Source organism: Puntigrus tetrazona, chromosome 13 (assembly GCF_018831695.1).
Source record: "Puntigrus tetrazona isolate hp1 chromosome 13, ASM1883169v1, whole genome shotgun sequence".
Taxonomy (NCBI): domain Eukaryota; kingdom Metazoa; phylum Chordata; class Actinopteri; order Cypriniformes; family Cyprinidae; genus Puntigrus; species Puntigrus tetrazona.
In genome coordinates, this window is record NC_056711.1 from 8,708,010 (window position 1) to 8,735,667 (window position 27,658).

The 27,658-nt window shown below is 36.2% G+C and overlaps 1 protein-coding gene across 2 annotated transcripts; it reads left to right on the forward strand.

Moving 5' to 3' along the window:
• The first annotated feature begins 13,018 nt into the window (after positions 1-13,018).
• Positions 13,019-26,949, forward strand: oprm1 (opioid receptor, mu 1). 2 transcript variants are annotated; one of them, XM_043254598.1, is made up of 3 exons: positions 13,019-13,641; positions 23,576-23,682; positions 25,392-26,949. In XM_043254598.1, exons 1-3 carry the CDS (start codon positions 13,385-13,387, stop codon positions 25,922-25,924), a joined length of 897 nt encoding a protein of 298 aa, XP_043110533.1. In that variant the 5' UTR covers positions 13,019-13,384; the 3' UTR covers positions 25,925-26,949. The 2 variants fall into 2 exon arrangements, with proteins under 2 accessions (XP_043110533.1, XP_043110532.1); XM_043254597.1 differs by having other exon boundaries at positions 13,026-13,641; positions 23,576-23,937; positions 25,392-26,945.
• The last annotated feature ends 709 nt before the right edge of the window (positions 26,950-27,658 follow it).

The following is a 27,658-nucleotide window of genomic DNA, read 5'->3' on the forward strand; positions in this document are numbered from 1 at the left end:
TATGGCATGTTCATGTATTTGGTTTTTAAAAGAATAGTTCACCCAAAAATGAAAACCACCCCCTAATGTTTTACTCACCTCGAAGCTATTGTAGGCGTATATGACTTTCTTTTTTCAGACAAACACAGTTTGAGTTTTTTTGTTTAATTTCTCTTCCAAGCTTGGTAATGCTCGTGGATAGTGGCCATTATTTTGATATATCGGATTTATTCCCTAAATCGGATAAATCCGCAAGTACTGCTACGTAAAAAACGAACCTATATGCCTTCGGGTGAGATCGACAGGTTTTTGTAACAAAAATATTTCTAGTTTTAAAAGTATAACGTGAATGACTGACTGAGTGGCGAGTTCTGGCTTCTTGGCTGACTTCTGACTCGTCAAAGTCGTTGGTGCGCGCAATCATTTTTTATGGTACATGAAACAAGCGTGAAAAATATTGTTTAAACTCTTTACGTGTTGAAAATTGCATTTAGATTTTGCAAAATGATGCTTAAAATTCAGTATCCTGAAAAGAGACCCTTTTCGCTGAGCTTATATTGCATCTCCAGCGTTGCTGTTCAATACCCTGTGGTGTTTTCAAACAATTCACGCCTCATTTGGTATCACTGTCGAGGGGTTTAGATGATATCTACTAATACATCAGGCATGTGTGGTTGTCTCATGTGAGAGCTGATGATATTGTGAGATCTACTTAAGTGTATAATCATCAGTGACATTTCTCTGCAATGTCAGAGATGCTCACTGTATAGCTTACTAGCTCACAAATCCTTCTTTCTGTGTCTGTATGCTGTGGTGTTTGCTCTAAGGCTTCGGAACATAAAATACACAGTGAGTCCAGATCAGACGGAAAATTAAGCATTATCCATCTGACATTTCTCATATGTCGGTTAAATATATAAAGTAAGGGGTAGCAGTAAAAATCTCCTTGCTGGAAATACTGAAAATGATTAATGTCTGAATGAAGATGGTCCAAATGTTGTAGCTGACTTTCAATGTTCCCGCAATATCCATAAATGTGGGTTATTGTGGATTGAATATTACAGTGCTCTGCCATGCAATTTATGTTTGAAAAGATGAATGCTTTTCCATTTTCTTGATTTGATGAATTTTCTTTGTCACTGGTTATAGGAAGGAATGGCAAGACTGAGTTATATTAAGAAAAAAAAGGACAAAATAACAAGTCGCAATTAGGGAATTTATTCTTTTTCAGTGTTGAGGAAAATTACTAAAGCATATTGGCAGCATCTTGTAAAGCTACTTTTTAAAGATTTAAAAAAATCCAGTGTGTCTCTATTATAAAGTACAGTATATACAGTATCTTAAATATCTCTAAATGACAAAAATCCAGTGACTTTATTTATTTGTGTATTTATATGTTTGCCTTTTGATTTCTGCACGATTTCTAACTTCTTGTTGATATATAATCAGTCAAAACTTTTATATAATATATATCAAAATTATATAATATATTATTATATACATTATATAATATATATCCAAATTTGTTATCTTTTTCCATTTGAAAAATTAAGAACTGTTCTGTAAATCAATATGACAATCAAATCAATATTTTCTTCTGGGCAACAGATGAAAATCAAGTGACTTGATATGCCTGATTTTCCATTAACCTCGTCCCAGTAAGTGACATCCCATGAAAAAAACAGCAATTAAACAGACAATATTTAATTAAAACATGCCGTCCACAGGGGTTAAGTTACATCTGTGGACAAAACACACATATGAGCAGTCAAGGAAAACAGGAGAATGAGGATCGTTCAAAGCACTGACAGCAGACGTTCACTAGAGAGTAGATATCTCTGCAGAACACACCAATTAGCTGAGTCTAGCGCTAATTAGCTGATTAGCTGAAAATGCTGCTGAAGAGTTCTGTGAATTGTAAAGCTCTAACTTTTACAGAATGCAACCGAAATTACACAACATCCATTTCAGGGTCAGTGTTTTTCATGTCGGATTAATGATCATTTATTTGTCTAGTCCTCTACAGATAATCTAAAATTTTAGGGAGCTCTTTAGACAAGCTAATTCGCCGTGGGTCAGATTAAGATTAAGATTTTAGTTCTTGGAAGTCTGTTTTACTGGGAAAAAGACATTGGTCAATTGAAGAATTCCTTGATATGCCCAGTCAGTATAAAAAGAGATGAATTCATCGATGATAAGCTAATTTATCTCCATGAGATATTTAGTCGCAGCTTTAAAGACAGTTCATAAAAACACAAAGCAAACCCACATTCTAGGAAAGACAGTACCTGTTCTTTGAAATATTATACAACTCTGGGTCTTATGAAACACAGGCAGAATGAGTTTCAGTGTAAATCGTATGCAAATCCATTCATACTGAACTTTTCACACTTAGATTGTGTAGTTTACAGTTATGTAATTGTTGTACGTATCATTTGCACACAAATGAGTTCTGCTGAGGTTTATGAAAAGGGACAAACAAATGGATTCCTGTTTATACATTGCACAGTACTTAGAGTTCATAGAAGGACTCTCATTTCTTCTCCTCTTTCCAGGAAATGACTTCCATCGCCTAAAACTTTAAACCAATCAGAAACGAGCGTCCCTTCTCGATCATCCGACAACATCAAAAAGCCTAATTTAAGATTTAATATTTCTGGAAATCTTTGCAAAGATTTTCCCTTGGGCTAACATTCCCGTCATCCTCACTGCCTTATCTTCGTCCAGATGTAAAAACAAGCCGGAATCATATATGCGTAAAGAGAAAAGACGCAATCTCAGTATTGCACATTGGTGAACTTGTAATATACTAGTATATCTTTTCTAGGTGGTAAGAGAAGCTGGAGCGCTATCAGGGTTCCGGTGGTAAGACAGGAGACCCCGAGGGAGCTGCTGTCTGCCTGGAGCCGGTGACATGATTCATCTCACACCTCTGTGCCCTTGGGAGCCAACCCATTAATTAACCTGCAATCAAAGCCCTGGCAATCTTAAATAATTGAAGAGCCGAGAGAAGACTAATTAAACACATGGCTAACTATGTGTGCTGAAGCTAGGTCACACAAAATGTTTGATATGAAATTCTTTTTTTCTTTGATGGTTATTAATCATTAGGGTTGCCTGAATATTAAAGACTTTCAGGAAGAGTTTTGCAGCAACATATGTGACGCTGAAGCACAAAACCAGTCATAAGAAGCAACAGCTAATAATATATTGTATGGGTCAAAATTATAGATTTTTATTTTATGTCAAAATCATTAGAATATGTAGCATTTAGTATGTTCCATGCAGATATTTTGTAAATGTTATACCGTGAATATATCAATTTTAAGAATTATTTTAAGAACTTCATTTGGTTACTTCTTTTGCACCCTCAGATTCCAGATTTTCAAATATCTCAACCAAATACTGTCCTATCCTAACAAACTATACAACAATGGAACGCATTTGTTCCGTTTTCAGATTATGTATAAATCTCAATTTTTTAAAAATTGACCCATGTGGCAGGTTTTGCGGTCTAGGGTCACATATTGTTAAAAAAATCTTAACACATAATAATTAGCACAAATTTTGCTTATTGAAACTTTAAATCTTAATGATTTGAAGGCATAATCAGATTCTGTAAGAGTGACTCTGGATGACAACATGATCTCAATCCCGTGGGATCCCTCTCCGCATCCTACAGAAAATGGTACACTAGTTAATGGGGCCCAGTAAAAGATTTGGATTGGTAAGGCGTGTTTCACGTTCACTTTTTTTACTATTAAGCATTTATGGGTTTATTTGAACAAACCTACAACATAATAATACAGTAGCTACATACAATACAAAGCAGACCATCAAAACACAATCAAACTCCAAATGTGTTTCTAGGTTATGTTGTGTTTTCTCCCCCAGCATGCATTCTGCCAACTCGAGCCTGGGTTTATGACAACTTTGACTGTCTCCCCCTTGTGGGAGAGTGCTGTCCACCGCATGATGCTGAAAACACTGAGACGCTGATAAAGACAATCCTATTCTCTAAAAACCTGATTTATGAATTACGCACTGCATAGAGCTTTGATTTTCCATATGCATTGGGATAAATGTAAACGTTGCCGCAGAGAGTAGCGTAATGCTGATATATGTATACTGTATGTGTGTGTGTGTGTGTGTATATTCAGGTTATGAATCAGTGGCCATGCAGAAGCCTTATTCCCTGACAGTATAAACCCTTTTGTCTAAATCGGCCACGCTGAATGCGTCGGACTACAGGATCCCATTGCCAGCACATTCTGAAATTCAATTAAACTGGAAGCAGTTAGAATTAAGCAACAAGCCTTTTAGTTAAATCCTCTAGCCTCTTTAAGCCACTCGCCTTTTCTGTTAGTTTCAGCTCCAATCAATGCATCTAAATACTTCCAATTAAACACCACACAAATAAATATATATATATATATATATATATATATATATATATATATATATATATATATATATATATATATATATTATAAACAACAAAACTTAAAACAATATAATTGGAATGATTTCATTATGTGCCTCCGAAGCTATTTTTTTGCATTTTACTATAGCACCTCGGGACGCGTTATGACTTTGTTCTACAAAACTACTAAATGCAATTCGAACCAAACAAATAATAGATTGTAATTAGCTTCTTAGCTGTGTACACAACTTCACTGCTAAGCCAAATGTTCATTATGCATGGTCTATTCGAAGCTTGGTCTGTTGAGCTCTATCTCACATTTCCCGAGGTCAAATTAATAACAGTTTCTGCCTTGGGAGCCGCTGTTATTTTATAAAGTGAATTGCTCGTTTGATAACCTATAATCCTTTTTTTTTTTTTTTTTTGGTGACTTGAAGCTATAATTGCTTTTCTAGCCAAATATTTGGACTGCGTGTGAAAGATTCATTCAGTGTTTGAACAAACAAGTACTGCAACTACTCAAGGACATCTTAACACAATAGAAATTTAAAAGAACTGTGTGAGCTTTTTACTGAAACTTCAGTTAACAGTAGTAGTATTTTGTCCAGAATATGAACAGTTCTACATAAAAAAATGAAACCTAAAATGACCTTTTTTCTATAGCTTACATGCACTGAGCTGCAGAGTACAGAACCATTAAAAAGCTGCTTGTCTTCTATTTTGTACTTCACACGTCATACTAGCAGGATGGCAGTATAGCCAATATATGACCAATATGACAGTTCTGTAGATGACTAATGCCAGGACAGGGCTTTGTTAGTTTATTAATTTAATCATTTTATTATATATATATATATATATATATATATATATATATATATATATATATATACATTTTAGATTTATAACATTATAAAATCATTATGGCATTTAATTAAAAATAGTTCAAATATTTTTAACAATGGCTTTGAAAATCTAAAAATACAAAGGCTTTAATTAAAAGTAGTTCAAATATTTTTAACAATGGCTATATTTGACAAATGTCTCTCTTCTGACCGTCGTACACAATTTCTCTATATAGAATGGCTACCCCAACTTTGTCTTGAATGAAAAGGCAAAAATCATAGTTCTCCTATTACCACTTAAAAATGGAAAACTTGAAATTTACCTGAAACAAGAATATCTGGGCATTCCACACACACAAATGCGCTCCCAAATGCACTTATTTGATTATAAGTTAGCATTGTGTTTTCTTACATTTTCTTTTCCGTGTCTGAAAATCCAAAACCAATCTTTCTAGCTTGCTATTATTCTAAATGCTATAGATTTTATTGTGATCTCACACTGCTGGATCGGTTTTAAATGCAACAACGTTACTTCCACCTTCAAAGTTAATGAAGACGAACAGACACTACCGCTCCTAAATTTAGATGATACCCAAAGACCGCATGAGATTGAACAGCCACAGCTGGGAACGCAAAGGCTGCAAACCGAATTCCTGCTTGACCACTGAACATAGTATATCTCCCGATTCTCTCAGCCAAAGCACTAACAAACGGAGCTGTCTGAGATGCGTGTGATTGGTGTGCTGCAGAGCACAACCTCTGCTGCAACAAATCACTGCCTCTCTGTTCTCCAGTACAGACGCTCTTGCTCACAACATTTCACAAGGGTGAGGAAAAGCAGCAAAGTTTCAGTCCAGACAAATCCATCTGGATTTGAGCCAGTGGAAAATGAAGAAGCATTTATGCTGTAAGAAATCAGGAAGCCTGTACTCCACTCCAAACAGCTGTCGTCGGCCCCCTCCCAACCTTCATCCTTTCCCTTTCCGGGCCTCTCGACGTCTTTTTAATAGCAAACGATTTCAATAAAATTTGTTGTTGTACTAATGTACCATGTTGGATGCACTTTGCAGGCTTATATAATAATACACTCAAACGTCAGTAAAAAAAAAAAAAAAAAGCATTAACATTGTATGGCAACTGCATGCTTGACGAAATCTATTCATGGAACTCATCTCGTTCGTATCCTATTTTTGACTTTTTGCTAAATCATTAATCTCACTAAAAAGTATAACGAACAACAAAACTGTTTGATCAGCACACCCAATAAAATATGATTTTTAATGGATAAGCACTCCAATAATCACTTTATCTATAAATCACTTTATATGCCATTATCATCCAAACGCAGGCCTACAATCACAGATAAAGCCTTTATCCAAAGAGGATAAAGATCTGGCATTGGCTTGAACAATACAATCCACAATATCATGATGATGACATGAACCGACTTTCCGAGCTTAATGCTGCCGAGAGATATTCAGTAGCGGTTTCATAAAACAGATCAAATGTGCAGAAATGAATCTCACGTATAAAATCAGGTATCAAGAATCTAAAAAAAATAGGTTTTCTTATTCCATAAATAAATCAAATCCATTGTGAAAGGATAGTCGTTAAACATCAGATAACATCTGATTACTTAAATATAGCAGAACAAAAAAATGAAAGGCTGTGCCTGGTTTACTCACAACACAAATAAACAAAGAAGTAGCAAAGACCACAACAAAATGGCCCCAGTGAAAGGCACATTAAGCTCTCTTGGCCGCTGTAATTTTCCCTGCGACAATAAAAAAAAAACTGAATAAACCAGGCACGGCCATTACAAATCACAGCTAGCGGTGTTTCTTTTCTGTGGGTTGAGTAAATGATTCAATGACTTGTTTGTATCACAAGGGGAATAAAATCATTTTTTGAAAAATCGGTAATCTGAATGATTCAATGGCTTGTTTGTAAAGCTTTCGTACCTGAATCAGTCAACAAACCGACTCGTTGAATGACTCGCTTATAGAGGCAGTCACTTGTCTCCATCTATTGGCAAAACAATGTAACAAAAAAGAAGAAAAATCAAAATCTAGATTCCATCGTTTTCTTTTTAATCTAAGCGTTTGAATCAAAACAATTTTTACGCATACACACAAAAGTCTCTTGATTTCCTTGCAACAGCTGCGTATAAATTTGCCTAATTTTTTACGTTTGCATCGATTCTTTTACCTTCCTTTTAGTAGCCTACTGTTCGGTCATTTCCTAATCGCATTTGAATTGTATAAAGCGCTATAAAACGGAAGGTGACACGACTTCTTCCTGATGAAACTGAGCAGTACCGACAGCAGTGACAAACAACAATTAAAACCTGACATGGACTGGCTTATGAATATGAAGTGGAACCTTTTCACCTGATGGGTGTCATCTGATGGACATTAAAGCAGGAGATAAGAGCACAGCATGGAGGCTTTTTACGGTCCCATTTGTCAACTCTGTGACTAATCCTAAATGTTTGCATGACAGGTTTCAGGACAGGGATAATTACAAGCACAAACTCGTTTGTTCACAATCTCCCTAGAAGTAATTTATCAAGGCAGCAGCAGACAGTTTCCTGCCGTTTAAATAAAACATCAGACATCCTATTTTTCCACGACATTCAATCCTATGGTCTACTATAATGTCAGATGTGACATTACGTTTGCTACCTCTCCTTACAGATACTTGCTTGCTGTATATATTGGTTGCGTTCTTCGTGGATTTTAAAAGTAGAGAGAAGGCATCACCGTGAACATGGTGCATATCATTAATAATCCTAAGTTTACACCTGCACTGAAGTTATAAAAAATATTCAAATTCCACGCTTGAGTGCTTTCATAACACATTTATTCTGAACAGTTTTTTGTGTAGAAAAATGTCAAAAAGACGAGCACGAGCAGTGACTTACAAGTAAGCACGCAGTCAATGCAACTCCGCCATGCAAGCCTGCCTTTTCTCAAACAGACTGTAATGAGAAGGAGAAAAGCAGATATATGCATCCAGAACGAATGCTTAGGGTCCGGAGGATAGTGTTTAATCATTCACAAGCTAGAGACCTCGCAATACCCTTGGCCTCTAATTTCCTTGGAATCATTTAAGCGATTATGCAGGAGATAAGCATAAAAAAATTGGTTGCATTATTAACTTTTCCATCACAACCTAAATTCATGTGTTTGTTACGCTGTGTGATCTTTCAGAGGATTAAATTATGGTGTAAATGCAACAAGACTGAAGAGGCTTATTCAAATTGGCCGTGTTGAAAATCATGTGGTCGATTTAACACGCCTATCTGACAAGTTCTTTTTCTCATATTTTTTATATAACCGAGCAGAAGAAGTGTTCTTCTCATAAGAACAATGTTTAAATAGTAACATATTTAAATGCAAGTTTAGAATACACAGGATCATAAAACAAATATGCAAGCCTGTTTTCATCAGGGGTTAAAAATTAAAACAATAAATCTGCCTTCTTTATCTCTAGCAAGAAATATAAGAAAAAGAAGACTGAATTGTGAGATATAAAGTTAGCAGTTACCTTATTTATTCATCTAAGGGTGGAAATAAGTTTCTATAACGTGTTATGAAGGAAAATAAATATAAAATTTGTGAATTTAGTAATCTTCAAGATTATTACTCAACCTTTCCAAACCCTAAATCTCAAATCACTCATTAACACTTAGACCCAAACCGTTTATATTCAGCTTGATACTTTAAAAGTGCTGTACACAGATCTAATGAGATGAGATTTGAAAGATGAGATTTTGTGCGCTTGTAAAAGACCTTACCCTTATAGTAATAAAACACACATCAGAAAGCTAGTGTATATTTAACCATTGTTTTTCAGATTCATTGCAGGATTGCTGTATCTTCTTCAAACGTCCTCTTCCTGTTCAACAGCACGTTTGCTGGAAGAGTTGATAAGATGGGCCTCCATGGAAACGACCCCTGGGATGATAACTAAAGCACATCAGCGCTAGTTTTAACAGTCGTTTAAGTTGTCTCTGCCAAAACATGAGGTGAACAGTTCGTCTAATCAAAATAGCTATTCCATTAATATTTAATTTACTCCCAAATGTATAATAACATTGAACTGAAATTAGCTCCCGGACAGTATTATGAAGTTGTCCTCCATGCCAGAGGCACTATGTCACAAGCCGCAATGGCATTTTAAAATAATAAATGCTTTCGATACAATGTACGTGACATTACATTATGCAAGTAAAGTGTCATAGTCATTTTAATCTACACTGCTTTATCAGTTAGCCTGATAATAGAAAGGAGACCAATTTTAGACTAGTTTAGACACGTTTTACATTTTGCCTTTATTTTATAAGCGTTATATGTTACAATATAATAATAGCGTGACCACAACCGCGTCCTGCATGAAACATCATTGAATTCAGGAAGTAATAGAAGTGGTTTCCTTTTCCCTTATTTATGCTAAGAGCTGAATAAATAGGATTATGCCATGAACATTACTTAGTTACTAATAAAGCTGATTACATTATGGAAAACATAACAAGAAAGCACAGCAGAAAAAATGAAACAAATAAATAACATGTGATTATTACCATTACATAATAGAAAACATTAGGCCTATTTTATTTGATTTTATATATAAATAATATATATAAAAATATATATAAATATAAAAGCTAAATGAATTTAGCAATAAACATCACACTCGGAGGGTCAACAGGGACATTCCTCATGATGTTGTTCATAATGTCTTTGACATTTTTCTCATAACCAAAGTTACAAAATCCTTGAGATAAAAAATGGCTTTGAAAGCATGCCGGGTAATGTATTTTTCCTTGCTTTATGGACATTTTAACAAATTATCTCTAATTGACAGGATTTTAAGCTTTGCTTGCGTGCACCTTGGATGTTCTCATCTCCATGGCAACAGAGATACTCTTCTGCCACTCATGACAGCCGAACATTTCTGCTCATGTTCAGAACACCGCTTCATTGGCTTTTTTTCTGCACAATCCACAGCAGTTCAATCATCTGTGATTTGTTATATCTGATCAAGCATTTGTCAATTTAGCGATCTGATAGCGATTTGACATATAAAGCTGAAATGTTTGGAAAGTATCCGTGTTTGCTGAATGTATGCATGCAATAGAAGTAAAGATGTCTGATGGTCATCATTAATCAGAATTTCTCTCTGCTCCAAACGGCATGAAAGGTCTAAAATGAGATGAGATATGACATATTTTGAACCTTAATGCACCACTGCCTGTGTATCATTGGCTAAAACATCAGGAATTATGGTTCTCGATATATTAAGCCCCCAAAAAATAATAATCAATGGAAAGAAATAATACACCTTTGCAAGTGCATCACCCTGGTAAATTATTGATTGCAATTAGTTTGACTCGTTAACATCATCATCATTTATCTTAATCTTTTATTTGCTTTTGAGAGACAGATTGAGCCACCATTTGTTTTATGGGAGCATTTTTTACTCAAGAATGGGAGGATTTAGGTGCCAGTAAATCATTGCTGTGAAAAATGATGAAGTCTTTAAATGAGAAACGGGAGTTTAGGTCAGGATCGGCTTCTATAAATGATGGTAGCTTCTTTAAAGCGACATTGTGTTCAGCTCTAATTGCAGCTATTGGACCATCCATTGTGGTCTTGGTTCACATGGGTCACTGACTATAGACCTATATATATATATATATATATATATATATATATATATATATATATATATATATATATATATATATTTCCTTAAACTGCTTTGTAATTAAGAGACAAAGTACCAGATTTAATCATTTGGTGAGCACTAATTATGCTCTTCTTTTTGAATCTCTGTAGCCTACTTACAGAAACGTAGTAGATTATTGATTGAAAGCATAATCAGATTCTGCGAGGGTCACTCAGGATCTCAACCTCACCGGATCCCACTTGGCAGATCCTGAAGAAAATGGAACATTAATTAGTGGAGCTCAGTAAAAGACATATGGATTTTTAAAGGGAAAAAAAATTCAAAAATTCAAATAGCTGAAAATGTAGTCCAAACAGCTAATGAACACATCACAATCATCCACTCCAGTCCATCAAATAATGTCTTGTGAAATAAAGTCACATGGTCTGTAGTAGTGTGGATTACCTCTGAATTATCCTGATGTTTTTAACAGCTGTTTGGACTCCGATGGCACCCATCCACTGCAAAGGATACACTGATGAGCAAATGATGCTGATTTTCTCCCAAACTCTAACACCGAAGAAGCAAACGCATCCACATTTTCAACAAATTTTCATTTTTGAGTTAACTATTTATTTAACCAACGTGTAAATACATTTAAATACATTTAAAATCTGTCAAATCTAGTATCAGATAAGTTCAAGTAATGTAGGGCTATGTAGGAAAATGACTTTTTTTAACAAGGTGACTCAAAAGGATCTGTCGCAAGTAAATCTGAATCACAGGCACACGATCAAAAGCATGTAAAAACGATCTTATGTGAACAGTGTGCACTTCTGTTAAACATCATTTCTGCACTGCTGTTTCAGCAACCCAGGAGCCGGAAGATAATTGGATTCCTTTCATTTATGTCACATCTCTATTTTGCACTTTCATGCACACTTGTTTCTTTACGATGGATCACACTTGAAATGATGTTCAAGTAATACTAAGTAACGCTCATTCAACATGTCCTCAGAATATAATTTCTTTCATTTAACATTTTTAAAGGAAAGTGATTTCACAGACATTTGCATTAGCATAATTAAAATCAATTACTATTGGATTAGTTGGGGACTTTGCAGCTAACACCTGACATCTGATACTAATAACAGAATTATGTGATAACATAAAACAGTAAAATGAAGGAGTGCTCCCAGTCCTTCTATCTCGGAGAGAAGGAAACTAATTTGTATTTGTGATTCGTACCTTTCATCAGATTCATTGGTCTGTGGCAAATCACAATCATTAGAGACCATAAGTAAAATGGTTATGTCTCTATGCTTCTAATACATCAGTAAGCTATAATGTTAAGTTCAAAGTCAAGTGGCACTCACGGAGAGCGTTGTTCTAACCCTAATCTTGAAACATCAAAACATTCTATTAATGTGTTTTACGTCTGACTAAAAAATACAGATTTTGAAGAGTATTTAGCATAAGCCTTGAAGTGAAAAATGAACTACTTTAGTTGTAAAGGAAAATAACTGGAAAATATCATCTGAACATGAGAAGAAATGATGAAAGACACAAGCAATCACAGACAGAGCTCACTGACAGCACTTATTAGCTACAGATATAGACATCTTTACACCAAAGCTACACGCAAAGCTAAACCTGACATTTATTACAACAGGTATTATATATTGTTAATACCCGCATGCAGCTGAGCTAGACTAATATATTGTTACAAGGATATAATTACTCATTTTTATAGGTCTATATGTAACAAAAGGCAAGTCTATTAATTCAGATTTAGTCTAGCTTAAAAAGCTTAATAAGCGTTTTGGGGGGTTATTGTACTTCGGGTGAACAGTTTATTTACAGTCAGGTGAAAGTATGCGCTGTGATTAACTTGTATTCTAACGTGAGATCACTAAAACATTAAACCCTAGTCGAAAACAATATAGCCTACTCACACGTTAAAATAATAAGCAGGTTACTATCAGCATACCTCGATAGGTGTTTTGACTCGCTTTTGCGCTTAAAACCTAAACTGGGGAGTAAACTACCGCATAATTGCCATTCTGTAAGTACTGCATGAAGCCAAAAACTCATCTGGACGTGCAGACGAGCGACTGTAATTTCACACAGCTTCGCCGATGACAAAGTGAGGAACTGGAAGCGGAAAGCCGACAGCGACCGCTAAAAAACCCTCCAGTCATGTGCATATATACGTGACGTCATTTTGTTGAATAAAACGCGAATACGGGCCATGACAGACGCTCGGTGCAGCTTCACGAGGGTAATGTGACCACAGCGGAGTCGTAAACAAAACAGGCTGGGAGCTGCACTCGCAGGAGCGGCAGAGCGTCTGAAAGGAAGAGCGGCTTGGACTCCGAGCGCTTCGAAGTCGGACGGGTGTCGATATCGCAGAACGTGACCGATAGAACTCGCGCGTAAAGAACGGAGCTAAACGGCGTTTGCCATGGAAACCAGTGGCAACATTTCGGACTTTCTCTACGCGCTTTCGAACCCGGCGATGTCGAACAGCAGCGTATTCTGCCGAAACTTCAGCAGCAGCTCCGGTCTCGTGAACGCGAACGGCTCCAGATGTGACAGGACGGCTGAGCTGGACAAAAGCGCGACTCCTGTGATAGTGGCGATCATCATCACCGCGCTGTACTCTATAGTGTGCGTGGTGGGACTGGTGGGCAACGTTCTCGTCATGTATGTCATCATAAGGTAAGTGTTTGCGCTCAGGTAAATTGTTTCACCTGCAGCCGAGGCGTAACACGTCTGAGATGGCAGGCTGCCTTCAAACAAGCCTTTTTAGAAGAGAATTGGTTTTATAAACCGTTGGTTAGGAGACCTGTTGAAAGAGATTCTGATAGTGTTTCGGTCATTGTTTCTGGCCATTAGAATCTCAAACGTTGCAGAAACTCCTGTAGCCTCCTGTTCAGTCACAAAAACGGCCTATCAACAATATAATAAAAATCCCTTGCTGTATGTTTATGTATAACTGCTTCTCATATATGAAATATGAACGCTTCTCAGCTCGGCACTTACTGTATTTCATATCACTGATGAAACGCATGTTACGTTGCTGTCAGCGCACGGGAAAACAACACATTACAACGTGTCATTCACGCTCACTTATACGGGGAAGTAACCTACACATACAGGTACTGCTCAGTCACATGTGTTAAGTGACATATGCGCGCTCAGTATAGATTTTGTGTGCAGAAGAAGAAGCAAACGGAACAGAACTGGGCGGATGCTTCACATGAATAATCGATGCTGAAATGCAGCACAAACTGAACGGCTAATAATTATGGATACAAAAAAAGAGGCAAAGGCAATATAAAGGAAAAACGTTGCATAGGTTGACAGAATCTATGAAGTTATCCACGCTTGGCTTCAGCGCTGCGGTATGTTTGTACACATGCCCATGCTCTTTTCGCTTCATGCACCTGCAGTTCACAGCTGTCAACTTCTAGGATGATTCAGAGGTGTTTGTGACTTGCCTCCTCTAACCAGACACATGACAAACACATCCGACCCGATCCTATAAACCTAGGATCGCAGTCATAAACGAAGGACGCGGTCAATAGAGTAATCTGACACAAGTGAATGAATTTCAATGAGGGGGTGAGGGCTTGTTTGTCTTAGAGGACTGCGATTAAATAGGTGGCACTGTATTTCATGTCACGCACACATTAACTACTTCATTCAGAGATGCTGTGTTTAAGATTTTGAATACTGTCTTTATATGCACTTCCTAAACTGAATAATATTTGCTCATCAGAAATGACATTTAAATTAGAAGATATGTGGTATTTGGAGCGGAAAGACATGCAGGAGTCAAGAAATTCGTATATAGGAGTCAGAAAGCTATATAAGGTCGCCTGACTTTGTGGAGACTCAGTACTTTCTGAGAGTTTATGAGCAACCAATCAAAGCTTTAGAGGCTGTCTACGGTGGGAAGCATAAGACAGCAATAGCCCAGTAGATGCAATCTGTGATTAATGAGCCGATTGCGGGATTGCTTTATCGACCCCTATCATGTGGTAATAAAGTAAGCCTTGGCAGAAATAAAAAAAATACTGAGCAATGACAGTAGTCGATTTAAAAGTACATTAACACGCTTCCTCTCACGCCGTTATCTAGATACGGTCTAGCTAGGAAACCACTTTGCTGTAATGGAATATTTCACACAAAAAGGAACATTTTATTCATCCTTGTGTCATTTCAATCCTGCTTGACTTTTGTTTTTCTGTGTAAGATATTTTGAAAAACTGTTTTTGCCCATTCACTAAAAAGTCGGTGAGGTCCAAAACAAACACTGGATCCAGCTGACATTCACCAGTGTTGGGGGTAACAAATAACGCACGATATGTAATTAGATTACTTTAAAAGATTACTCGGATTACTTTTTAAATCGGAAGGAGTTACTTTTCAAATAAATGAATACAGCTCTCGTGTAACCATACTGAAATTGGGTTTAAGTGCAGATGTTGTGTGAACATTATGCTTACTGTAGTTCTAGGCTATGAACACAAAAACAGGTTCAATGTTCCTCAAAATAAATACATTTTTCAAATGTAAACTCTGAATATTATACTGAACTAACCTGCAACAATAAATGTTAAATAATACAAATATAATATATGTATTTGGTTCATTTTATTAACCAATGCCTTCACTACTGACCAGTTCAACCGTACTAATTATTGTTAATGCTGAATAATGTTGAAAATTGTTCTGCTGCATCATATTCCATGCTTTTTATTTAAGCTGCACCCTCTACTGTACAGACAGGAATTTACAGGGCTTTTACATTTGCATTTACTACTTTACAAAAATAACTCAAAAGTATTAAATGCATTACTTTGCATTAAGAAGTACATTTATTGCGGAGTAACATAATATTGTAATCCGTGTTAGGGAGTAATTAAAAAACGTAACTTCCTTACTAACTATTAATAAGCAGCAAATTAAGTATGTATTAATGGATAAGTCATAGTTAAAAGTGTTACCGTTCCATTTACGACACGTACTAAAGCGCGTATCGCTTGCTGGGTTTTCAGACTGCTACCTCAAATATGAGTACATGAACACAAACATATTCTCTAGAGTCACGTCATGAGCATTTTAAAATTTCTTTGAGAAAACTACTGTCATATCATATAAAAACAAACACCAATTTTTCTAAAAGAAATATCCTTTTAAGACATTCATCTTTTTTTATAAAGCATTGTAGATGCCGGTGTTTTCATGTAGTTATGCTAAGATTTGGTTTCAAAAACAGTATCAGTAAACTTTTTCTTATGATTTTAAATCTGCATTGAACTTCAGGTCAATCTCAAAGTCTTATTCAATTCAAGAGCTTAAGAATTGAGAAAGCCTGGCAGTAATCAGAGTTCAATACTACCTATTACTTTTCCAAAGTAACGTTCCTAACACTTATTGTAACGCATTACTTTTTAAAAGTAACTTTCCCCAACAATGACATTCACTGTATGGAAAAATTTTCACAAAAAAAAGAAAGCCATATAAGTTTGAAATGACATAGGGGTGAGTAAATGATAACATTACTATCTTTTTATGGTTCCCAGCTCAGGTTTTGTCCACGGAACGAATAGTGCTTGTAAACAAAAGCGAAACAAAACACGAGGCACTGCTCAGACGTTTTACCTTTAGCAAAAACTCAATGTCACTTCTTTTTGCGCTTAGCGTATAAACTGTGCTTGTTGCTTCTTATACTTGGTGCAGACATCAACCGCAATTAGTGTAAATATTAACATACCCTTTTTAACGGTATTACCCTAGTTTGTAGTTGCCAGTATTGTGGAATTCAGATATATTTATGATCACTGTCCAAAACACATCTGAACATCCTACATACAATCTCAAGATCAAAAGTCAAGATCAAAGTCACTTCCTTTATATCCAGCTCCTGCAACTTTTTAGTGTCACACTCGCACCAAAACCCACCCCTTATACTACAGCGCTCATTTAAGACAAACTTTGAAGGTTTTTTTAAATCAATAATTTATAGAGTTCCACATAAAATTCCCTCGATGCAAAGCCTAGATGTTCATTAGAAAAAAAACTTTGACTTTTAAATAGTTTGTTTTTCTTTTGGTGTCAATATGATAGAGTCATCATATCTGTTCAACATTTCAGTTTACTTTTTCATAGCTTGGCAGTGGGGAAACTGAACCTTAAAGAGCAAGAGTAAATCAGAATCGTTTTATTAATGCCTGTAAAGTCGTTTGTGTTCCTGTTGGTTAAACCTGTCGACCGTCCGCTGTTCAGGCATTCCTACAAGTGAGAAACATTCGCAGTTGTGCAGAAAACAGGTTTTAAGAGAGGGTAAACGCTGTGAATTTATAATAGCATATGCCTCTCGTCGTCATGGAAAAGCCACGCAAATGTTTACAACATTTCAGCTCTGGCGATAATCCTTTACATGTGTCCTGCAGCTACAAGCAAATGAGGAATAAATGGAAAACATTCATCAGTTATATTTCTTTAGGCGGGAGGATAAAGAATAGAGTAAACATTTGTACATATCGATTAAATTTTAGATTAGTTTCGCGTTTGCATGACGAGGACAGGTTAAAAGCTGTTCTTGTTTTTACTACTCTTCCACAGAAGAGCACACAAGCGACTAGGCACAAAAAATCAATTCTGCCCACAATTTCTCTCATTTGTTTTATTTATCAAAAGCTTGCTGATATTCCTCCCTTATCTCTGCATATTTTCCCCTTGATTTGTGCCAAATGGAGCTCAAACATTCAATTATTAAGATAAAAGTAAAAATCATATCAAAAGAGGGTCATTCGGTTTATACCGTGCTCTTGATAAATGAATGATGAATGTCCTCAGGTTTCAGACAGCTATACCCTTTTCATCTTCTAGCATCTTTAGCTCTACTTACAAATTCTCAGGTGAATGTACCTATGGTGTATACTGAGCTAACAAAAGGGACGGTAGCCACAAATGCTTATTGATCCTTCTTCATGCCTAATGGTTCTTATGATCCATTATAAAATATGTGTAAATAGGGCTTCTGTCAGGAAGGATGTTATTTTGAGAGGCTGTATCCCCCCCAAGTAATGTTTTTGCCAATAATGTAGAAAAATAAAAACAGTACAATGCAATACAAAACAAGAAATAGATATTACTATTTTACTTTCTCTTGTCTCTCTCTGACTCAGAACTTGCCGTGCTGGAAATACAGAGGTCATGTTTGTTTCTTGGAATAAATATATGCCTCTAAAACAGGCAGGAGATATTTAAAAGATGTATTGCATACGTATTATGTAAAATAATGTGTTTACAGTTTGTAAGATGAAAAGGTGAATCTGAAGAAAAATGGCAAATATTATTAGCGATTGTATTATGCATGGCTATAATAGTGTCACTGCTGTATAATCAGCATAGTGCAGTGTTCTCAAAAGAAAAGAGACTCGATGCTGTGGAAAAGCTGTTCACAGGAGCATATAGCTGTTGTGCATGAACTGGATGAGAATATTTGAGGCCAAGCTTCTTTGCGGATAAAACCACAGTCCTTGCCTTAGCTGATGAATAATGACGTCTTAATGATTTATCATAATGTATTTTTGATAAGTCGTTGTAGTAAAACAAAAAAGCCAGTGAACTAGCGGGCTATACTGGTGTGAATACACCCTTAAATACCACACATATATCACTAACAAAACAGAGGAATGATATCATTAGATATTAAATGGTAAAAACATATCAGAATGCACTGAGCTTTAAAGAGCTTGAAGCAGACTATGGAACTGCAGTATGTGCTTGGAACAAACAGAACGTTATTTTAAATTTGAAATATTTTTCAGCTAAATAACCAAACATCATTATATCGTTAACACGCAGAAAACCACCATAATAACAGCCATAAGAAGTACGTTTTCCACAAACACACATACAACATAAAAATTATCAATAAACCTGAAATAAACAAGTTGTAGTACAAAAAAAGTTTGGTTTTGGCATCTGAACAGTTGGATTACAGCAGTGGAGAATATAGTTAATGAAAATAAATCAGATCAAAGCTTAAACGGAATCCTAGAGATGGAATGACTTGAAAAGCGCTATTTGTCAGGGCCCTTGTTCTTGACAGATGACAAGACTGCACCTGACAGCCATCTGATTGGCATGAAAACATAAGCACTGGCTGGTTGTTGGGGCTCCAGGTGCTGGCACTGGACTCCAGCCTAGTATGTGTGCATTAGCTAGACTGTGTCTGACATTTTAAATGTAAACGTCACCTTTGATTAGTTTTGAATCAGCATATGCAACTCATGCCTGACTCACCCAGATTAGTTTGTCTTGATCCATTCTGGTCGCATTATAATATTTTCTGCCATTTTGGAAGCGTTGAAATCAGAAGCACACAATGACAAAAAGAGAAAAGGAGCTTTTGATTTATTCATCTGTTTCTATCCCATTTTCTTCTTTTCTGGCTTTCATAGATGAAAACGCTTCTGATGCCCATTTTAGAAGCTTGTCATTCAGATTGACAGCTTGCGTTTAAGGACTGATAATTGGGTATTTTTAACAATGGTTTTTTTTATATATATAAATCCTTTCAAATCAAAGACACAATTTAGCAATAAGCAGCATGTCATTTCAAAGCTCTGAAGTCATTATTTTGAGTCATTTGTGAAGCACATCTCCCACTTACGGCCATTTTGAGTTAATGCTTTAGTGCAGCATCTAATTCACAAACACCTTAGAGTTAATTTGCTTTAAGTGTTTTTTAAACCAATATCTGGAATTTATCATAGCAATATGTACATATCTATGAGCAGATTGCACATAGGTAGATGATAGGAGAAATCTGCATGTTCTGGTGTTCCCTAGCAACAAGCGAGTCCTTGGTTTTTTCACAACAAAATCTGCTTTGCCTGGTTACTACACGGTTCCTTTCTTCCACAAAAGTAATTTACGCATGCATTGTCTTTAAAAAAAAGAAAAGAAAGAAGAATATGAGTGAAATGACGTTGACTAAAAGGATTCTCTTTATATTTGCTTCATTTTTATATACCAATACCCATTAAATGAATAAAATTCTAGATCTTTGATTAATTAAAAAGTCAAATGAACAGCCAAGTATGAGTGAAATGGTGTTACGTTTTTAACCTGTTATCCCCAACAGTAAATAATTAGCAATTAGTTAATTGCTCATTATTTAGCACAGACATGAGCCTCAGAGTTTTAAACAGCAGTCTTTATAGCATTTAATTTGTAATGTATGGAAAAACTAATGAGAATACAACAGTAACAGCTGAAAATGAATCATCTTGCCACAAATATTCTCACCGTGGAGGCCTGAAGGTCCACTTGCAGGGTATTTAAAATCCCTATTTTTACAGGTTGTCATCTGTCATGTTTTATAAGCATTAGTTGTCTCCACATGCCAGAGGCAGAGAGAATAATTATACTCAGACATTTTAAATCAGTTCGGCTTCACTCAAGAAAACCGACATAGACAAAGACACCATCTAAATGACAGGTGTTTCATTCCCGTGTTTTGACGCTTGAACAGTTGCTTTTGACAGCTCGCCCCAGAGTGTGTTAACTGTAGATGACAGATGACTCTTCATCTCAGAGTTAACAGCTGGATGTCCTCACTTAACCTATGGAGTGTGCTCGGAGCTGCTAGATGACATTTCTAATTATTTCCATAAGCAATACTGCACACTTTCCTCTAGGTTAATGAGAAGTCTTGGTTGCCAGGCATGTTGTCCAATATCAATAAAGCTTTTTTTTTTTGAGATGGCACAGATGTACAGTATGTACAGTTTCTGTAAAGAGCTGCTCGCCAGGAACACAACTGTATCCTGTTAATCATCAGATGTCGATTCAGCAAGCAAGATGAATACATTTTTAATGTGTTTCCAGTAAGTGGTGTTTACAACACCAAAAGCAGATCTTCCACGCAATGATTAGACTCATAGGCCTGGCATTTCAACTCAAATGTCTTTAATGTGATGTACAGAGGAGCAGTGCATCCCTGAGATGCCCTCATAATCAGTTAGTGCCTTGTGGGAAACATAAGCAGTGCGATCATTTGTCTGGTGCAGAAAGCCTTTGGATGACAAGGTAATCACTAGTAATGGCTGCCAGCCTGAATCCTTGTATGAGACTTCCAGTTAGTGATGAATGAATCTGCCCACGGCACCATAGGAAGGAGTGTTGTGTCTAGGCATTTTAAATATCTTTTAAATTACTTTTCTTTTCTTTTTTTTCAATTTAATTTTCATTTATATGTGCTCAGATGTACAATGGCCTGTTACCTTTATTGGTAATGTATGCCAAATTACCTAGTATACTAAAATAAAAGTTGACTTTATAATTGAGTTTTTACATTTTTTCAATTAATTTAATAATTTTGACCATCTTTTTTTTTTCTTTAATTACAAGCATTTAACAATTATTAGCAAAAATGTTGAATAATGCATAAATGAATTTCAATAAATACAGCATGTGGACATTCATTTGTCCTTGGGATTGGTAAAACTGTATGTTTTTCAAAGTCTCTTAGGCTCACAAAGACTGAATTCTTTGGATAAAAATATAATAATAATTAAAAAATGAATACAAAATGATAACTATTTATATATTTAAAAATGTCATTTATTCCTGCGAAAACAAAGCTAAATTAGTTATTACTCTTAACTGTCACACCTTTCAGGAGTCATTCTGATATTCTGATATGCTGATGTGATGTTGAAATGAAAATTGAAAACAGTTGCAATAATAATAATAATAATAAAAGTAATGATAATCAAAAACTTGCTTACCCCAAACTTTTGAAGAGGAGCGTGGATGGATGAAAGGCTTGAAGGACTGGATGATTGATTTATCAGCACAGACTCTGGAACCTTTTTTGTGCTACATTTAAAAATGAATATTTTAAATAATGTGTTTAAATTTTCAAGGAAAATAAGGCTAATGTCTCTTCCACTTTGAAATGAAATGCATTATTAATCCCATCAACGGCAAGATTGAGAACAGCCACGTAAATGGGATTAAAGCCAGTCAGTTTGTGACCTTCAGTGTTTTCTGAGTTTGGCCTGTGACAGTCTCATTTTGCAGAAGTTGTTTTGTCCACACACTGGCTATATTTTTATAGCTGACTGTATATACATTTTGACAGACAAGACTTTGTCCTGATTTATGTTTATTTCTGTGAAAGTCAAACAGTGGATCTCTAAAAAATGAGATGGTAGTTTACATAGTGCAAATGCTGTTAATTTATCGCCTCCGCTGCTATTGCAGTACATTAGAATTTGTGTATCTTCATAGGCCAGATGGTGTACGGCTCATCTTTTGTTCATCATCTTGCCAAGAAGAACGGTAACAAACATAAAGACTTTAAAGTTGGTATTTCTTTGATCTAAACACAGTGTTTACTACAGAAGAATGTTTTAATGCACTTGAACAACTCTTGAACAAAGTTTATGGAATTAACCGTTTAGATCCGCAATGTTTTTTGATAAAGGAAATTGAAGGAAAGCGAAAAGAAAGGGAGTTGATATACAGTCTCAGAACTCCGCATTAAGCAAGGGACAGAGACCTAAACACAAAAAAAAGGTGCTAGAGGTGAGAATATATCTCATGGAAACTAATATGTTATGCATTATTCATGAAAAGCTTTCATGAAATGCTTACATATTTAGATTGATGCAGCCAACAATTTTGCACTCAGATGTTATTGTTCCAGGCAAAATGATTGTTTAAATCAATATCTCATTCTCCAGCGATTGAATGATCCCCCCCGCTGCTCTATTATTCATGGGGTTCTCTATCAACAATAGCTTGAAAAAATTATCTTCCATTTTCTGCACCAAAAGTATCTTTCCATTTCATCGCACCATGCGCCTCTCAGTTAAGAAAATAATGGCGTGTGTAATTAGCTTGCTGTGCTTTCTTTTATGTGACTCCAACAGGTGTATTATGAATGTGAAAGTTGGTGTTGCCTCTGTAAACAGTAGCCATCCATCCATCCATCCATCCATCCATCCATCTATAAGGTTTTCTTACATCAGGTTTGAACCATCAAAATCTCTTGGTGTTACTTTCAAACAATAGTATTTTTCCATGTGTCTGCTCATGGACATACATTCTACAAGAGATGTTTTCTAGTAGAGGGTTATTTAACCTAATGAAATTTAACCTGCACATTTCTAAATATACATTATTGCCTTAAGTCTGTACACCTAACTTCATATTCCTACCTTTAAACTGGATAAACAACCGCTCAAAAGCTTGTTACAGGCTTGATATTATGCAAGGCAGCAACATTTTGCATAATTGTGTGTATTAATGGTGCTTGCCTGGCCTCTTAAATTAACATTTGAATGAAGGTCATTGTTGCATTGCTAGATGCATTAGATTTCTTAATGGCTTGATGCACCATGTGCATTGTAACTGAAATCATTTTAGGCGGTTATATGGGAAAAGGCATACTATGTGGGGAGTTCATGTCTGTTCTGTTTATTTCAGTATTTCTATAGTACCTTCGGTTTCCCATTACTCACCCCCATCAAACTGCTTTTCCATGAATACCCGTTGCATTTATTTTTATTTAATAGACTGAGTTGACGCAATGATCTCAATCTAATTTTATCCTTTGCAGATACACCAAAATGAAAACTGCAACCAACATCTACATCTTCAACCTCGCTTTAGCAGATGCCTTGGCAACAAGCACTCTCCCGTTCCAGAGTGTGAATTACCTGATGGGTACGTGGCCCTTTGGAGACGTTCTGTGCAAGATCGTGATGTCCATTGATTACTACAACATGTTCACCAGTATCTTCACCCTCACCACTATGAGCGTTGACCGTTACATTGCTGTTTGCCACCCGGTTAAAGCCCTGGACTTCAGAACCCCCCGGAACGCCAAGATTGTCAATGTGTGTAACTGGATCCTCTCATCTGCCATCGGCCTCCCAGTCATGGTCATGGCATCCACCACTACTGAGTACCACAGCAGCCGTATGTTTGTCACAACATTCACATGATTCTGCAGTTAAAGGCATGGTTCTCCCAAAAAGGAAATGTCTGTTGTGATATTGTGTGACATTCTTTCTGTGGAACACAAAAGAAGATATTTTAAAGATATTCGACTTATTTTTTTGTCCATACAACAAAAGAAAACAAAGAAGAATATCTTTTTTTGTGTTCCATGGAAGAAAGAAGGTCACACAGATTTGAAAAGATGTGAGTAAGCTGTAGATAATTTTTTTTTCATTTTGTAGTGAACCTCTGAAAGTCTTAATTTCTCTTAAGCAAATGACAATAAAAAACATGCAGTCAACTTTACATTTGGAAATGAACCACTGCCTTGTAACTAGGTTGCACAGATGGTGTAATGCCAAAGTATCAAAATTCCAATTATCTGACTAGATACAGACTTACATTAACAATTAAGTGCTCCAACTACTAATTAAATCTATGACAGTAATTTAAATAGTCAATACTGGCAACAGTTGGGTAAATCTCCATGTGTGGTCATTTGTAGCCTAGTCAGATATCATCTTTATAAAATGTGTCATACATCAGGCCTTTTTCTCCTCACTGCAATGAGCATAATTCATTAGTGTGAAAGGCAATATCCATTTCGCATTTGTGAGTTAGCAGTTTTAACTTCTTTTTTTTACAGTGAATCATTCAGAAGTATTACTGACTTTGAAAATAACTGATGATTCAAAAGTAATGATTCAAAAGTAATGATTCAAAATTAACGTTCATAAAATTGTTGTTGAAAACATCAATAATGATAGTTTAGCTTGTTATATTAATAACCATTTTAAGCTTAAAAAAGAACTGATTTATGGAACACATTTATAATTAAACAACTAGAAAAAGCATTATAGTAACCATACATTACCAGTAATGTTTACATAACATACAGTACTGTGCACTCTCAGAAATAAAAGTTCAAAATCTTTTAATGGGGTGGTACTTTTTCAGAACCATTTTGGTACCTTAAAGGTGCTTATTACTACTTAAAGTGTACATGTTTGAAGCTAATAGGTACAAAAGTGTACCTTTCTGAGAGTGTAGTTTTTCTACAAGCCTGTCAGAACAGATTGTACTTCAACTCACTCACTCACTCAGTTCTTAGCATCATTTCCTCTTAATATATTAAGACATTTTTCTCAATACTGGAAACGTCCCGAATTATTACTGTGGCAACACACATTTTGCAGACACGAAAGAAGTGTTGAGGCAGAAAATTGTTATTGAGTGAATTTGGATTGATGTCACTTCTAGTCATTTGGGAAGAAAATCATAAGGCGGTTTAATAGCCATAGCAGAAAGGCCTGGGTCTCAGAGGCTCCCTAAACAATGCCTTCAAGAAATAATGACTAGTGGTTTAACTGTCATCTTTACAAATATGAATTGATTTTCACATGACTCACTGTGTCGTATTCTTTCTTTCACAGAGTTTGCCGTCATTGACTGCACTTTGCTCTTTCCCCATCCTTCCTGGTACTGGGAGAACCTCCTGAAGATCTGCGTTTTCATCTTTGCCTTCATCATGCCCGTCCTCATCATCACCATCTGTTACGGCTTAATGATCCTCCGCCTGAAGAGCGTGCGCATGTTGTCCGGCTCCAAGGAGAAGGACCGCAACCTCCGGCGCATCACCCGAATGGTCCTGGTGGTGGTGGCGGTTTTCATCGTCTGCTGGACTCCGATCCACATCTTCGTCATCATCAAGGCCCTGGTGACCATTCCCAACTCGCTCCTGCAGACCGTCACCTGGCATTTCTGCATCGCCCTCGGCTACACCAACAGCTGCCTCAACCCGGTGCTCTACGCCTTCCTGGACGAGAACTTTAAGCGCTGTTTCCGCGAGTTCTGTGTTCCCAGTCCGTCCGTGCTGGACCTCCAGAACTCCACACGCACCAGGAACCCCCAGCGCGACGGCCAATCCAGCGGCCACACGGTGGACAGGACGAATCAGCAGGTATGACTAGTCCTGGAAATGTCATCACTGGAGTCCCGCTGCCAGCCCAGTGTTGACATGAGCTCGGATGTCACGCAGGTCACCACGGGTGTCTAACACCTTCACTTCTAGGACCCGCGGTCGAGGTCAAACCTCTTAAGCGTCTTGCTAGGCCTCCCGCACAGAGCTGGAGAAAGACTGTTGAAGTCGATTTCAGTATGAAATACGATACATATACTAGATTATTAACCCCAAATGAACCTAATAAGCTGAGCTTATTTCACTATCTGTGATGTTCACAGCCAAGCATCCAATGTGTTCATTAGGTTAGTCCAGCATTCAATAATTATGTATATGTACTGTACAGAGAGCATCTTGAGTCCCCTTAAACAGATAAACGTTACTTAAAATGCTATATGAATAATTATTTTATGATTGATAACAGTTTTATTTGTAGGAAGAAAATATGGAAAATGTAAATTATGTATTTAACATAAAATGTTCAGCCTTTAGTGTATTTGTCTTTGCCTTAAATCATACAGTATTTCAATTTTTGCTTGCTTTTATAGCCAGCAAAGCAATTTGTTGAAGCCGTCTTCAGTTATGTTCCTTTGTAGTGATTGAAATGAATCATCAAATGACTGTTGGATGTGACGTGTGCACTGTTTCTCTGATTTATCATGGACTTCGCAGAAAAGCAGAACACAATAACAAAAATGCCTTTTGCAACAATAGATCATTTTCATGCTTTGGTGGTGACAAATGTATTGTGCTTGTACTCTGATGAAAATCTCTTGTACTAATGTAAAAGTCCAATGTAATTGTCTCATTGTCACTCACGTTCTGTCTGAAAAAAGGAAATGTTAATTGCTCTAAAATACCTTCAATATGTGCAGGTGTTTCTGTAAGTTTTTATATGCAGCATAATAAATAAATCTTTCACACTAGAGCACGTGTTTGTAGGGAGTTGGCGTTGCATAATTACATTTGATTAGAAAGCTATGCAACTATAATGTGTGTAAAACTATTGTGGATCTGAAAAATAAATCGAATTTAAATGATGAGCGAATTATATGCATTAAAGGAATCGTTCGCGCAGGAATAGAAATATTACCATTTAATCACCCTCGTGTTGTTTCAAATATTACGCTCCTTTATTACGTTGAAAACAAAACAGGATATTTTGAGGAACCAAACTGTTGTTGGTCCCCACTGACATCCATAAAAAGGAAAAAAAATACTATGGAAGTCAATGGGGACCATTAATTGTTTGATTAAAAGAAAAAAATCTTATTTTATGCTGAACATAGGAAAAGTCATGCAAATTTGGAACAATATGAGGGTGAGTAAATGATGACAAGATTTACATTTTTGGCATACTATCCCTAAATGTTCTTCTATCTGGTATATTAACAAAATGACTTCTGTGTGAGCTGTGCTTTATACATTAACACATTACTATTCTTTGCAGAAATGAATGCACTTTAATATATTCTAACATCTCACAAATACTCAGCTCTTTAAATATCTCTTTAAATGAACTTAGCGGGTCCCTTATTAGTAAGAAAGAGAGTCCTCTGTAAAAAGACAAAATATAAAACTACTGCAGCTGTTTTCAGTTATTACCAGGAACTCTTATCTAGTTTGAGACCCATGCCAGCTGTAAGGGGCCAATAATTTGGTTCTGTAATACTTTGAAATCAAATAATCATGGCCTTTGAGCTGCCATTTCAGTCGTTTTGTAGCACAGTTTCCCCCACA